This window comes from Anastrepha ludens, chromosome 3 (assembly GCF_028408465.1).
Source record: "Anastrepha ludens isolate Willacy chromosome 3, idAnaLude1.1, whole genome shotgun sequence".
In the NCBI taxonomy this organism is placed as follows: Eukaryota; Metazoa; Arthropoda; class Insecta; order Diptera; family Tephritidae; genus Anastrepha; species Anastrepha ludens.
The window spans coordinates 133,054,140-133,068,943 of record NC_071499.1 but is presented as its reverse complement, the minus strand read 5'-3'; the positions used below and the strand labels follow the sequence as shown (position 1 = coordinate 133,068,943).

The 14,804-nt window shown below is 36.3% G+C and overlaps 3 protein-coding genes across 5 annotated transcripts in view; 1 reads left to right on the top strand and 2 right to left on the bottom strand.

Annotated features, from left to right (window-relative positions):
• LOC128859372 (uncharacterized) overlaps nt 1-2,503 on the bottom strand; it is a 31,832-nt gene extending 29,329 nt beyond the window's left edge. Inside the window, exons 1-2 of the mRNA XM_054096358.1 lie at nt 2,448-2,503; nt 1,429-1,838 (exon numbers count right to left, since the gene is read on the bottom strand). Of these exons, the coding sequence (XP_053952333.1) occupies nt 1,429-1,762 (334 nt within the window). The 5' untranslated portion in view covers nt 1,763-1,838; nt 2,448-2,503. The remainder of the gene's footprint in view (nt 1-1,428; nt 1,839-2,447) is intronic.
• A 3,872-nt stretch (nt 2,504-6,375) lies between these two features.
• LOC128859370 (uncharacterized) lies at nt 6,376-11,105 on the top strand. Of its 3 annotated transcripts, none has more exons than XM_054096355.1 (6): nt 6,376-7,352; nt 7,469-8,235; nt 8,451-8,709; nt 8,785-8,912; nt 9,098-9,323; nt 9,390-11,105. In XM_054096355.1, the coding sequence occupies exons 1-6, from the start codon at nt 6,804-6,806 to the stop codon at nt 10,581-10,583; spliced, it is 3,123 nt and encodes a 1,040-aa protein (XP_053952330.1). In that variant the 5' UTR covers nt 6,376-6,803; the 3' UTR covers nt 10,584-11,105. The 3 variants fall into 3 exon arrangements, with proteins under 3 accessions (XP_053952330.1, XP_053952329.1, XP_053952331.1); XM_054096354.1 differs by having other exon boundaries at nt 8,785-8,951; XM_054096356.1 differs by lacking the exons at nt 8,451-8,709; nt 8,785-8,912.
• Nucleotides 11,106-12,348: 1,243 nt separating this feature from the next.
• LOC128859367 (E3 SUMO-protein ligase ZBED1-like) lies at nt 12,349-14,802 on the bottom strand. The gene is made up of 4 exons (XM_054096352.1): nt 14,667-14,802; nt 14,511-14,573; nt 12,718-14,315; nt 12,349-12,663 (listed from the first exon to the last, which is right to left on the bottom strand). The coding sequence occupies exons 1-4, from the start codon at nt 14,725-14,727 to the stop codon at nt 12,475-12,477; spliced, it is 1,911 nt and encodes a 636-aa protein (XP_053952327.1). The 5' UTR covers nt 14,728-14,802; the 3' UTR covers nt 12,349-12,474.
• Between the last annotated feature and the right edge of the window lie 2 nt (nt 14,803-14,804).

Sequence of the window (14,804 nt, the reverse complement as noted above, 5' to 3'; positions counted from 1 at the left end):
TTTCGTGCGACTTTTGTCAGAATTACAAAATGGCTTCATTATCAATTGTGTTGCTGTCGAGTGTTATCTCAACGTTTCTTGCAAAGCGCAAGTTTGATGCACATACATATGTACGTATGTATAGTAAGTATGTACTTAAACACGTACTTGTACATACATATGTATGTATAAGACTTTTTTACAAATAAGTAATCCGGTCGCAGATTACTTCTTCCTTGCAAAATGTTACGAAAAATTTTACATTTAAAATAAATTGGAGAATGCCATAGTAGGGATTACATTTTAATAACGTTTTGCATTCAATAATGCAGTGAAAACAGTTTTCAGAAGACCATTTATGTATACATTTTACACGTTTAATAAATACAGAAGTATTTCCGATTTTTTGTTTTTTGGAAAATCTCAAATAAAATTGCACCATTGTGAAATTTAACTGATAATTATATTAAAACTAAAAGGTAGAAAAACCAAATATAATTATTAAGCTATTAGGCTACTACAAAAAATATTTATATTGATTAAAAATGATTATGATTAGCTTAACATTTTTTGTTTAGAGTTAATTTATTTTATTATTAAGAATTCAGTCAGCTTACAATAATTCTTTCATAAGGAGTATTTCCTGTTTTTTTATGCCTGGGTCGTGATCCTTCCTCGTTTTGACGTTGACTTATTTCAAATCCATACTAAAAAGATCCTGTGCATACTTATAAATAATGTCCGCAATGGATTTTACTTTATGTTTACCAAATTTTTAATCAGAATTAAAAGAAATACATATAACGTAAAGCTTAGAGTGAAACAAATGATGAAACTATGAGAACGCTTGGAAATAAGATCGCGCGTTGTTGTTTTGACAAAAGATGTCGGTCCAGGGTTAAAATTGCATTTTTATAAAATATTCTCTTTTACTGTAGTATACGAATATACCCAAAAAGTATTCAATTACTCCTGTCTTGAAAAAAACTTACAAGGAATAAATTGCCTGTATTGCATGATATAAATTGTGTATGTTGTCATACAACCTCAAATTTGGTATTTTGCAAACTGGAACTATCTACTATTTACTAATGTAAAATATGGCTTAATGTGCGGGATGTAATATGTATGCAAATACGCCGCCACAATTGTAGTGAATGTACTTTGGATGCAGTCGGTTTCACATTTCCAGAACGACCCGGCTCCAGCTGAAGAAATTCAAAATTACCTAAATTGAGTAGTTAAACACCGACCGCAGCATTATTGCTTTTGTTAACAAAAATTGAATAGAGGGTGATTCGATTTGCGGCCACGCACTGTCAACCCAGCTATATTCTACAAACGTTTTTTCTTCAAGTTCATTTGCTATTCACACTTTGTGAGTTATTATTTGTTTCACGCTACATCCACTACTTTTTAGCTTTTACTTTAATCTAATTATAAATTTACCTCCGCAATAGTCCTTGAAGTCAACACAGCAGTCACCTAGCTTCAAACATGCGTGGTCGCAATAGCATGGCTTGTCGTTGAGATCCTCAATGATTGCATTAATCGGAGTTTTTTGAACTACACATGAAGAGTCACGCCCATTGCAACAAAGTTGGGCCTCGCGGCATGAGCCCGCTAAAACCAATTGTGGCTGCAGTAATAATGCAACCGCAATCAATAATTCCAATATAAATGCCGATATGGGAAAACGTTGATGGAGTATTTTTTCTGTAGATGTCGCCGTCAATGCAGACGCAAAAGGTACCGATAATACCGCAGACTGTGATGTATACATTTTAGTGCAATTGACTCCTTAATTTCCGTAAATTAGATTTAGAATCAATACTTTGCACAGGTATATCTTGATGTTGCTGAGTGATATACATATATACAAGTTCATACAATAAAATAAAAATATAAATAAGAAACTGAAGCACAAGTAAATAGTAAAATAAATATAAGTATGTATGTACATAGGTAAGCTATACATTACTAGAAATGTACTTATTTATAGGTACTTTATTCAAGGAAATGAAAGGGTCAGAAATAATTACAACCCTTTACATCAATAGTTAGTAAAAAGAACGCAAGTTGCAATTAATTAGCACAAGTGGATTTTTAGGACACTTTTGTAATGAATTTTAGATTGTAGCATTAACCGGCATGTTCTCACTTCGACGCGAATACATTAACTATCGTTCATACATACAAACTTTCATACATACGAGTACAAACTCTCGGTGCTTGAATGTAAACGCAGTTGCAGGTGTAACGAATATAAATACATGCATTTATAAGTATGTATGTACGAATGATTGTTTGCTCGTCTAATTTTCAACCATTTGAAATTTAAAAATTATATTAACTGTTTCTGTATTTTCAGCTTCTGTAAAGTATGTACACACTTTAAACACTTTCGATTTATTCACATTTAAGTGGTGGTAAATGGTTGTGTCTTTTAAAGAATTATTTGTATTTACTTATAGCCAACATTTTAACTTTTTTCACCGGTGACCGTACAATCTCGCCAAATGGCAAAAGAACGACTGTATCATGCAGTTTAATTTTGAACAGTAATTGTTGCACCAGCACTTTGAGTAAAAGAGCTCTCTGTTTTGTGACATGCGCTTAGGTCGATTTCTGATTTAGTAAAGAGTCCAGATAAATCCTTTTACTTACTATACCAAATCCTTGCTGGGATCCGTCATTATACCGCTTTTTATATCTCAACATCCTATTATTTGATCTCGACGAACTTCAATAGGTGAGGTCAGTCCCTTTTTCAGCACAACTCTATTTTCAACTCACACAAATAAATAACAAAAATATTAATTATATTAAATAACCGAAAAGCCGGCCTTTAATGACAAATGGTTGGTTTATATTCACATGCTGTCGCAACCTTTCGCCACTGTGGAGTGCGCTCTGTGTACAGATGTATCAACAGTAAATATTTTACATCATTTATTATTTTATATATAGGACTATGAATAAGTTTGTGCGGTTTTTTTTCGAAATTTGAAACTTTATTGACGTAAAATGGTTACAAATTTAATATTCAAAATATTGTCCATCGCTTACTACTACTTTTTCCCATCTTTCTGGCAATTCACGGATTCCCTTTGTGAAAAATTCGGTCGGTTTTGCCGCAATCCACGAATCGATCCATTTTTTGACTTCATCGTAATTACGGAAGTGCTGGTCAGCCAGGCCATGTTGCATCGATCGGAAGAGATAGTAATCGGATGGCGCAAGGTCTGGACTATACGGCGGGTGGGGTAGGACATCCCATTTGAGCGTTTCTAAGTATGTTTTGACCACTTGTGCAACATGTGGCCGAGCATTGTCATGTTGCAAAATAACTTTGTCGTGTCTATCGGCGTATTGCGGCCGTTTTTCTCGCAGTGCTCGGCTCAAACGCATCAATTGTCGTCGGTAGACATCCCCCGTAATCGTTTCATTCGGTTTCAGTAGCTCATAATACACAACACCCAGCTGGTCCCACCAGATACACAGCATAACCTTCAGGCCATGAATATTCTGCGCCGACGTCGATGTTGAAGCATGGCCAGGGTATCCATACGTTGCCCGACGTTTTGGATTGTCGTAATGGACCCACTTTTCATCGCCAGTCACAATTCGATGCAAAAAACCCTTTCTTTTGTGCCGTTGAAGCAGTTGTTCGCATGCCATAAAACGGCGTTCAACGTCTCTTGGCTTCAATTCATACGGCACCCAATGGCCTACCTTTCGGATCATTCCCATGGCTTTTAAACGTTTGGAAATGGTTGATTGATCAACTCCCAAAGTTTTTGCAACCTCTTCTTGCGTTTGAGCCGGATCTTGATCGAGCAATTCCTCCAATTCGGTATCCATGAACTTTGGCGGCGCACCCTCGCGTTCTTCGTCTTCCAAGCCAAAATCACCACTTTTAAAGCGTGCAAACCACTTCTGGCACGTTCGCTCAGATAGAGCATGCTCACCATAAACTTCCACCAAGATACGATGACTTTCGGCTGCTTTTTTCTTCATATTAAAATAATGAAGAAGAATTCCCCGCAAAAACACATTATTTGGCACGAAATTCGACATTTTCAAGTGTGGTAAAAATATTGTTGTTTACGCTTCAAATAAAAAACTTATACTGACGTTTGTGCCTTACGACAGTAGCTCTCCAATGAATGTTTGGAAATGTGGATCGATGGAATAATAATCAAGTTACGCCATCTGTTGTAAAACCGCACGAACTTATAAATAGACCTATTACATATATTTTATGTCACCATTAATATTTTACTGTTATATATAAGACGATCAATCTTTAGAAATATCAATGCGGGACATTACACAGATTAAAGACTGGGATAGAATATATGTATACTTATATATAATTGGCGCTTACGCTCTTTCCGGGTATTTGACCGCGCTCCTCCTCCTATTTGTCGCGTTCGTCTTGATGTTGTGCCACAAATGAAGGGACCTGCAATTTTAATCCAACTCCGAACGGTAGACACTTATGAAGAGTTTTTTCAAGGCAGAAATAAACTCTTAGGTTTGCCATTGCCTGCCAAGGACCTGCAAGCGACCGGAAATTGACAGTTCTATGACCACTTCTGCCCTTGTGCTCCTTTGAAATTTACAATATGTACAAAGTGCATACGATAGTTGATCGCATACTTATATGTGGCTATGCTTTCCCGAAACTAGTATTTTTATTTTTGCTCTTTTTCAGATAAGACGTTGAGAAATACAACTTATAGTCACTAAATATATGCGCAAATCACCCCGATTTAGAAATCTCTAATATTTTTAAGTGTACCCATTCATTCGTTCATAAGGATCGCCGCGAATTGGAAGCATCAGGTGGCGGTGCAAATCCTATTGCAAAACGAAAAAACACAAGGGACGTTCTGAACACTCTGGTATAAATCCTACATTATGCGCAGAAGACAGTTTATGTCGAAGCAAACACGAATTATCACGAAGCGGCGAATCATCCGATCGACTAAAACGCCTTCTAAATAAAATTAATTACCCTGAAGTGCCTAGGATATTATGGTTTTTTTCTTCTGACGAAAAACGACCAACCACAGAAATGGCAGATGGCTATGTTCAAATCCTAGAGAGGTTCCTGTTGTCATGCACACGAAGTTTCTAGCCACTATTATGGTTTTAGATGTTGTGAACAACAAAGGATATTTCATGCCACCATTCTTCTTTACTCAAGGATTTCGAATAAATTTTGCTACATACATACGAGGTCTTAGAGACAGTGTGCGCGGTGACAACTCATACATCTTTCAGCAAGAATTTGCTCCTTCACACAAATCGATGGCGACACAAGATTGGATAGTTTAAAATACCATGCCCACATAACACCGAACTTATGGCCGCCTAACGGGTATTTGAGCGTAAAACCAATAAGCATCCTCATAACAACATTTCTTCTCTGAAGGCTGCAATTAATACCGTTGTGGTCAATATGAATACGGAGCATTGATCCGGTCATGGAGACGTTTCCGGACCTGGAACGTGGAGGACATTGCAGTTAATGAAAATTTCATTGAATGCTTTTATAGATATAAGGTCTGTTCATGAAGTAAATATTTTTATTATTATTATTTATTATCAAATTAACTAAATTAATTACGTTAATATTGAAAAAGAGCATTAGCTGCCAGGGCTATTAGCTCTAAGTGTACTAAATAATTTATGACAATTGTTACAAACTTTCAAGTTTTGGTATTCATGTATCCCCTTGCAAAGTAGGGAAAGTGAGAGATCAAAATGACATTTCATTTTCAGAGGAAGTTGCAAGTTTTTACTTGATAAATTTTTGCTTCTAAGAATTTAAATTTGACAATTGAAGCTAAGTTATAATAAAAAAGGCATAAAATAATATGTACATATATACACACATGCATAGACACAGCTGTGATTGCCACAACAATACAATTTCTAATGAATTGTTTGTTCTTCATCTGACGGCGTTGATGAAATTGAACAAATTTTTGTAGACAAAATGAAATCATGGCATGTTTTGTTATTTTGCATTTTATTTGCTTTATTTCTTTTTAATTTAATACGAGATAGCTCAACTCAAATTTGGTGATTTTTCACGCCAACAATTTAATCAACTGTTCGTAAAACTTGCAAATTGTTATTGGTTTTGCGTTCTGTACTTCCTTTCTAATTTTCTCTTTTAAAGCGAGTTCTCGGAAATTAAGTTTTATATCAATAGACCTAATTTCACAACTAAACTGCCATATGTGAATGGTTATATACATTTTTGTGGATTCATTGCTAATGTGAACGTACTTTTATATCGTAGTATAATTTTCGTTTTCCATTTTTTTAAGTTTTTTGTCATCTCTGCTAATTATAAATATATGGCAACACCACGAAGAAGCGTTCGAAAACAACAAGAAGCGTAAATTCAATTGAACCGTTTGCTTTCCGCATAGGCGTATATTTAACAAAAAATGGTGCTTTTAATTAACACAATAAAAAAATTTTGGATTTTCAATTATTAAAGCCCGATAATACAAATATATATCTAAGTTGCGTTCGACGCAAAGAGTAGCATTGCAAAACAGAAGGAAAAAGGTGAAACACAAAAAGCATAACGTCGCAAACAACACCTAACCTCATATTTGTGGAAAAAGCGGGCAAAGCAAACGTCAAACACTAATATTTGTGCCAGCAACTTCCATTGCCTTTGTTGTAGGCAGTGCCATTGGGCAGTAAGAAATATAATTTGGAAATTAATAAGCGGTCGAGCCAGAAAAATTGCGAAGATTTCACCGAAAAGGAAACAAAGTTTTCATCATATAAGAATGGAAGTGGATGATGCTGCAATGGTGACAATAGATGCACCAGTTGGAGGGGCAGCGTCACCACGCTGGTTAGCAGAGAATGGCGGAACTCGTACAGTAAGTCACATTGGGCAACGTAATGGCACGAAGGCTTCAGCGATAGCCGAAACCATAGTAGATATTCCCGATGTAGAAGCTCCGCCGGAGCAAGATACCCGAGAAAATCGTAGCGATGAAAGAAATGAAGATGATTCACTTTATTCAGAATCGGCATTAAAATTAGAAGTATCAGGTACAGAAGATGAAGACAGTCGTGATTATTGCGAATCTGTTTACCAAACATTGACATCAAATTCAGTAGATAAAGAAAATTTGAAAACAGAAGCAATTAATGCATCACTCAAACGTAGACGATATGAAATTCGACGTTCAGGATCAGATGAATGTTTGTTAGGATTTGATGAGCAAAATGGAGAGGCGAAGGTAATAAAAGCGGGCACTGCATCACTTTCGAAAGCGTATAATGAAAATATTGAAACTTCGCCTCGCCCCACAAAAAAGTTAAAGCATGTAAGTTTTGTATAAAATTAGCATGCCTTTGATTCCGAATTAATTTTCTTAATTTGAATGACTCTGTTTCTGATCTGATAATTTACAAATTCTCTACCGTTTGTTTAATTCATTAGAAATCAGCTCTAACTCCTCCATCCCGAACTTCACCAAGTTCGCAGGTGTGTCCTAAGGATTCTGAAGAATTTGATATTTTTGAAATTGATAAAAAAGTCAAGAAGGAGGAAAGCTACCGCTCGGAACATATAGTAGCTGATAATGAAGAAATAGAAACAAATGCAAACGAAACTTTAAAAAGTTCTACTGTGGCAACAAGTTCTGGAACACAAATTGTAGGTAGTGGGAGCAAAAAACCATTGTCAGCTCAAGATGACTTTTACAAAAAACCTTTCGAATACGGTTGGAAGCGTGAATTAGTATGGCGCGCAAATATAGAGTCAAGTAAAGATAAAGCTGACGTATATTTTATAACACCCGGTGGGAAAAAACTTCGCACACGAAGCGATATAATGCCTCTTCTTGAGGGCGATTTAACCATAGATCATTTCAGTTTCGCCCGTGAACCACTTGGCGCTGGGGCGGAATGTGAGACCGTGCGAAGTGCAAAGCCATCTAACAGAGTTTCTGCAGCAGCCGCCACAATAGCAGCTGCACCCACGCCTACTAATATTGGTAAACGAATTTCTAAGCCGAAAGGACCGAAAGGCGCTAGCCCACCTCCCCAAGGGTGGACACCAACACGCGCACTTAAAGTAAATAATGCTTTGCTTAGCGGCACTATTTCGAGTAGATATTCTGCCAATTCAACGCCTGGCACACCACCAAGTAGTCGAAATGCGAGTTCCAGTAGTGGTGCGAGCCATAAAAACAGTAAAATTAAAAAGTAAGTAATTAATTAAAGCAATTATTGTGGTAGTATAGCGCATAGTTATTACTCGCTCTCGTTGTTAGTGAATAACAATGTAATGTTGGTAGATTTTACTAACTGGTGTATACAATTGATCAAATTTATTTTTTACTTATTGGATTTGAGTAGCATTTACTGGCTTTATGTTTTACTGGCAATTTTCATTAGAAAGTATGACTTCTGGTTTTAAGGGGATCTACCAGCTCCAATGTGACTGCCGTAAGCGCCCATGCAAGCACAGGATCGGCGAATAATCCGAATTCCCGTTCAACACTTGAGCCATGCACGATTAAATGTGCGCGTGCACTAGGACAAGTGCCACAACTCAAATGTGTTAAATGCCTTTGTCTATTCCATCACGAGTGTGTTGGCTTAAACCGTTTAAATAGCGAATATCGCATTGCTGGAGAAAGTGGCACTCATTCCAAAGGCCGAGAATACATATGTGAGGTGAGCTTAGCATTTGAAACCTCTGTTTCAGGTTCTTAATTATCTCGTATCTCATTTTCATTTTTTACATTGTAGGCTTGCTTGCCGGTATCAGAGATTTCGTCTGGGACAAAATCCGTGACAACTCGAAAACCCTCCTCAGTGCGTCCTATCCGTCTTGAAAACAAGTATCCACAAACTATTGCGGTAGTAAAAGGAAAAAAGTATGTGATGGTTGCCAAACCAATTGCTCCCCCAACTGAGTGAGTGTGCGAATGTTTTGAAGCACCAAAAGAGAACTTAACTCTGATTCCTAACCAATATAAAACACGAGAGCGAGGCACACAATCCTACATATAAAACTGCAGATTGAGATCAAATAAGTATAATATATGCCTTTTATTTACAGACACGTCAACGATATCGAAAATGATTTGAAACAAATTAATGAAAGCATCCGCAACAATCGTAAGACATCTGCAATATCCTTAGATGCACCAGTTTTATCACATGGCATTCCGCCCGCTCAAGCTGCAGTGGATCAATCAAACAAAGTTTTCGCCACGAACTTTTTCGCAAATGTGTCATTTGCTTATGACGCATTGCTCTGCATTCTTAAGTACTTGAAAATACATGTAAGTAGAAATTTTATGGAAGAAATATTGATATTTAATCGAAACATATATATGTATATATTTCAGGAACGTCCACGTGCAGCTTCAGTTTGTAAACTATGGCATCTCGCTGCAAAAGATACATCATTATGGCAAACTGTTCGGATGAAAAACTCCCGGGTCAGTAGTTGGGCAGGCTTCGCTGCCGCATTGCGCCGCGGCGAAACAAAGCATTTAGATCTTAGAAAAATGTTGGTGTCTAGCACTCGTGGTGAAGAGATGTGGCAAGAATTTTCTGAACATATAGGAACTGTTTGTTCATTAGAAATTATCGATTTATGTCGTTGTTCAGCTCGCATTGTAGAAAACTTATTTCAAAGCAACAAAAATTTGCGCATATTAAATGCTGTTGCCATTAATGATGACTCTATAAATCTTGAGCACATTGGAATACTAACACGACTGGAAGAGTTGCGTCTTCGTACATGTGAGCCAGGCGTAATTACAGGCAATTTGCAATCGTTACAAGCACTTACAAAGCTGAATCAGCTATCTTTGACTGCTGTTCGTGAATTGGGTTCTAAAGGTGTAGAAGTACTTGGTGAATTAGTTAATCTACGTTCATTGGAGTTGGGCGAATGTGGAGACTTTGATTCTACTTTTGCAAGAATTGTACTTCCAAAATTGAAGAATCTTCGTCGATTGCGTCTCGAAAATGGACAGGAAACGAGCTGTTGTACGCTAGAAATACTGGACGCAGTTTCGCAACTTGAACTTTCCCAATTAGAACTTGTAAACTTCGATATTAAGACCGGATTTGATGAGAAATTGCAGCTTTGTACCAATATTTGCAAGCTGCTTATCATTCCTACGTATATTTCGCAATCAGCGACCACAAATCACATCGTATTGAACGCCGTACAGCAAGTAGCTTCCACGTTGAAGGTGTTTACGTGGGGCGTTACAGTTGAGCTGCTGCGCGTAACTGCCTTATATGTTGATCAGTGCGAAGAATCAACTAAAAAGGAAAAACATCACTTTGATGAATGCATTCCGGTCCTGAAACCTGTACCCGGAGCACCGGCTGCTGAGGATAAAGACGACGATGACGAAGAGAAGGGAAATGCTAAGGAGGAAGCAGTACCAAGTGATGTTCCACAAATTGAAATATTACCATTAGACAAAGTAGAATCCATTCTAGGCGACAACTTGCCGAAAACTAAATTCACTATTGTGAAAGTGCCGTATCATGCTACGTGTAAACAGCAACTTGTTGAGTGAAAGTTTGGCAAATAATTGAAAATAGGCGTTCTAAACTTTTATACCACGAATATAGAAGTTCATTCTATTAAAGGATTAGTTGGGGATAATGCCGAGGGTCTCATGCATTCATATTCGACTTTACGGATTTTTAATTTGATCCGACTTAGAAAGCCAATTCACAATCTTCGTGTGTACAAAATATACAAAGTTCATCCCGTTTTATTTAATTTGAAAAATAGTTGTTATTATTTTGAAAATAAACATATTTTGACTGGCTTGAAACTGGACCACGTATGCTTATATTTTAATTTGCACCGCACTTAGTTTCTTTACTATGATTTAAAATACCCAGACTCACTACATTCGCACACATTTGCTATTTTAAACTGCTATGGTGCCTATGTAGATAATCGAGCCTATCAGAAATAATATAAATATTAGCATTAATGCCCTTAAAAATGAAGTTTTTAATATTAACCTGTAATACTTTGAGTTGCAGTTTTACAATCGCAATAAATTGTAGACGTAATCACAAAATTATGTTTTGATTTGTTTGAATTTTAATTGTTCATAAGTATTCAAAGACCTAAACCTGGAAAAAGACAAATAATTGTTAATATGAAAATATGTTACTTCCACTTAAAGGTTTCTATCAGCTCATACTAAGGTGATAAATACCCTTTATTTTTTTATCATATTTTATAACCGTTCAGTAAAATGATATTACGATGAGACAAAATTCAGCGAACTAGACATAGTTAATTTACTGGGGTGGTAAGTTTACAGGTCTTGGTCGGGAAAAACCCGAGTCATTTCGGTACGTAGAACCGGCTGCCATGATATCACGATCGATCGCGAAGCAGTGTCGGCAAAAATCTGAAGAATCAAGATTTTATATTTTAATCAAAATTTGAGATCCATTAAGTTTAATTTATACTAAAAAACAGGAATGATTACAAGTAAGAGGCAGTGCTTCTGCTTTCCATTTAAATCAAGTTTCAATACCCAGGCTTAAACCTAGTTTTAAAAATTCACCATAGTTAAACTAGCACTGAAAACCCGGTTCTTAGAGTGACACCCAAAGCGAATAAATACAGGGTGATATTACAAGAACAAATGTTTCGGTTTGTTGTTGTTGTTGTAGCAGCATAAACATTCCCCATACATGGACTGGGAATGCTGCTGGAGTGATAGTCCTTGGCCGGATATAAATCCGGGTCGTTCCGGTAATGTTGAACCGACTGTCTTGTGAACAGTTTCGGTTTTTTCTTATGGTTTGGTGGTTTGATTGTCTGTGATCTTTTTTTTACATTTTACGAGAAATGTTGACATTCGAACAACCAAATTGCAAAAGCAAAACATGTAAATTTTGCTTTTGTACTAATGCTATCACCTTGCATGGCAGCCCTCACTAAAGTGGTGAATTTCCTCAAAAATCTTTTCACCATAATTTTCGCTAGCTTTCAGAGTTGATAATAGGAGCATTAATTTAGTGAGCAGTTATTTTTACAAATTCCACTTATTTCACATATTCCACTTGATAGAGCTGGCAAAAGATCGATGTTTGTCCACATCGATGTTTCGATGTTTTTTATTTGAAAACATCGATTAATCGATTAAACATCGAAGTTAGTAAAAGAATTTTTTTTTTTCATTTATTTAATATTGACTTCATTATTCAACATATATATAAAAAAATAACAAAATAATGTTTTTCAAACAAACTTAAATTAACAGTATTTTGATTTTTTCAAAACAAATTAGATTACGAAAATATTATTACTTAACTTAACACTATTTAAAGCTTTTAAAAACAAATGAAATATCCAAAATATAATGATAACTTAACATAACAGTTTTGTGAGTTTTTCAAACAAATTAAATTATGAAAATATAATGACTCAACTTATCAGTTGATTGAGATCCATTCATTTTTATTTAGGAAAACCAGCATATCCACATTTTTTGGCTTTAGTGAACTTCGTTTTTCACTCACTATTAAACCTGCTTTGCGGAACATACGCTCACTTTCAGTTGACGTAGCCGGTACGCAGAGATATTTTTTTGAGCTCATCTTCAATGGCTCATCAGTCGAGATCTGAAAAAAGTTTAGTATTAATTATAATGCTAGATTTTATATAGCATGAATTACCTTCCAGTAGTCTAAAGGGTTTAAACTAGAGTTTATATTTTCCATGTTGAAGTATTGACGAAGGGTCAAAATCGAATCAACTCGGGAATTACGAATTTTTTGAGTTTTGTTTTTTTCCAAAAAATTAAGAAGTGGAGTTTTATCGCATAGTGGTGTTGGCAGGCTAGATATATTTGGAGGGTGATTTTCTTTGTAAAGTGGCGAAAGTTCATTTTCTAAAAATTTTTCGGCTTCTATAGAGTTTGTATTTGAAAAAAAACCCTCCTTTTTAAAACGCGGATCCAGTAATGTCGACAAACGAGTCACAGTTCTTTTTTCATATGGCAGTAGTCTTTGCCGTATGCCTTCCATTAGCAAGTTGCATACGTTACGGCCATCATCAGTTTCTAGTCGATCTTTGATTTCACTCAAATTATGCAAAAGTCCGCTAACCAATGGTATAATTAGCGAAACTGTTACATTAGAGCTGGATGATGTTTGTACCGTCGCATCCTCGAATAGTGAAAGAACCTGCTTTAAATCTTCCAGAACAGATAGCTCATCAACTGATAGAGGTAGTATTGCTTTCGGAGTATCTAACAGGACTTTAGCAATAGCTGACTTTGTGGCCAAAATGCGCTCAATCATGTAGAAAGCACTATTCCACCTTGTAGGGCACTCCTGTTTTAGACTATATGGCTTCATTGGTTCCTGGGCTTGCTTAAATTTTGCATACGCTATTGAGCTGCTCTTGAAAAACGAAACTATGCTTTTGCACTTTCCCATAATTGTCTTAATATTTTCAAGGGAAAAACAGCTTTGGACAATTAAATTAATGCAATGAGCAAAGCAAGGCACGTTTCGCTTTTGTAGAATCTCACATGCTTTTACAACGTTCCTCGCGTTGTCTGTAACAATTGCGCTGACTTTGTCAATAACTTGCCATTCCACAAGGACTTCGCGCAAAGAATTTGCAATATTTTGCGACGTGTGGTTGGTTTCGTCAATGAGATTTTTGGTTGACAAAACAGCTGCTTTTAGCTCAAAGTTGTCATTGATGAAATGGCAAGTGACTGTCATATAACTTTCGTTAGCCCGTGACGTCCAGCAATCTGTTGTTATAGCGCAATAGTCCACTCGGTCCAGAATACAGTGTAATTTGTCTTTCATATTTGTGTAAAAGTCTTGCATGCATGTGTTTCTCAATTTGTTACGAGAAGGCAGCTCGTAGCGAGGATCCAATGTACTGACAAAATTACGAAATCCTTTGTTTTCAACAACTGAGAACGGTCGCATGTCGGAGCATATATAGTGCATTAGTGAGCTATCAAGACTCTTTTTCCTAGCGGAAGATGCTTCGTATTTTTTTTCAATGAAGGACAAAATAGACCCTGAAGATTTCGGAAGCTCGCTAACAGTTAATCCTGCATGCATCCGTTTCAGGTGTCCAGCCAAATTAGTGGTATTGCCACATGTTATATATGTTTTTCCACACTGAATGCATTTAGCTGAACTGCCATCCTTTGATTTGTTAAAAAATTGCCATACAGCTGACTGACCGTACCTTGTTCTTTTTGCTGGGTTTTCTTCTTCCACCTCCTTTGAGCTCGTCTTTGAAACTGCAAAAAAAAAAAAACAAAAAATAATTTGTAGTATTATATATATGTATGTATGTACAAGTACTCTTATACACCTAGTCATCACTTTGCGTTGGGTATACGTTCCCAAAAAGTACGACTCAAAGCGACGTCTAGGTGTAGATATTTTGTATTAACAATACGCACTCAGCTACATACATAAAACGATAATCTTACCTTTGCCACTAGAACTTTCTACAAACCGCTCCATTTCAATCACTGCCTGCCAACACCAAAAGCCTAAAATTTAATAATTTTCATATTAAAATGGTATACTTAATCAGTTTTTTTAATGTAGAAAAGTTTTTTAATGCATAAAAGTTTCTTACTTACCACTTTCGTTCCACGTGCAATTACTAAGTGATGGTACAAAATTTGCGAAAACATCGAACATCGGTTTACGAACATCGATGTTTCATTTTCAAATTGAAACATCGATACATCGATATAACATCGATATTCCGCCCAGCT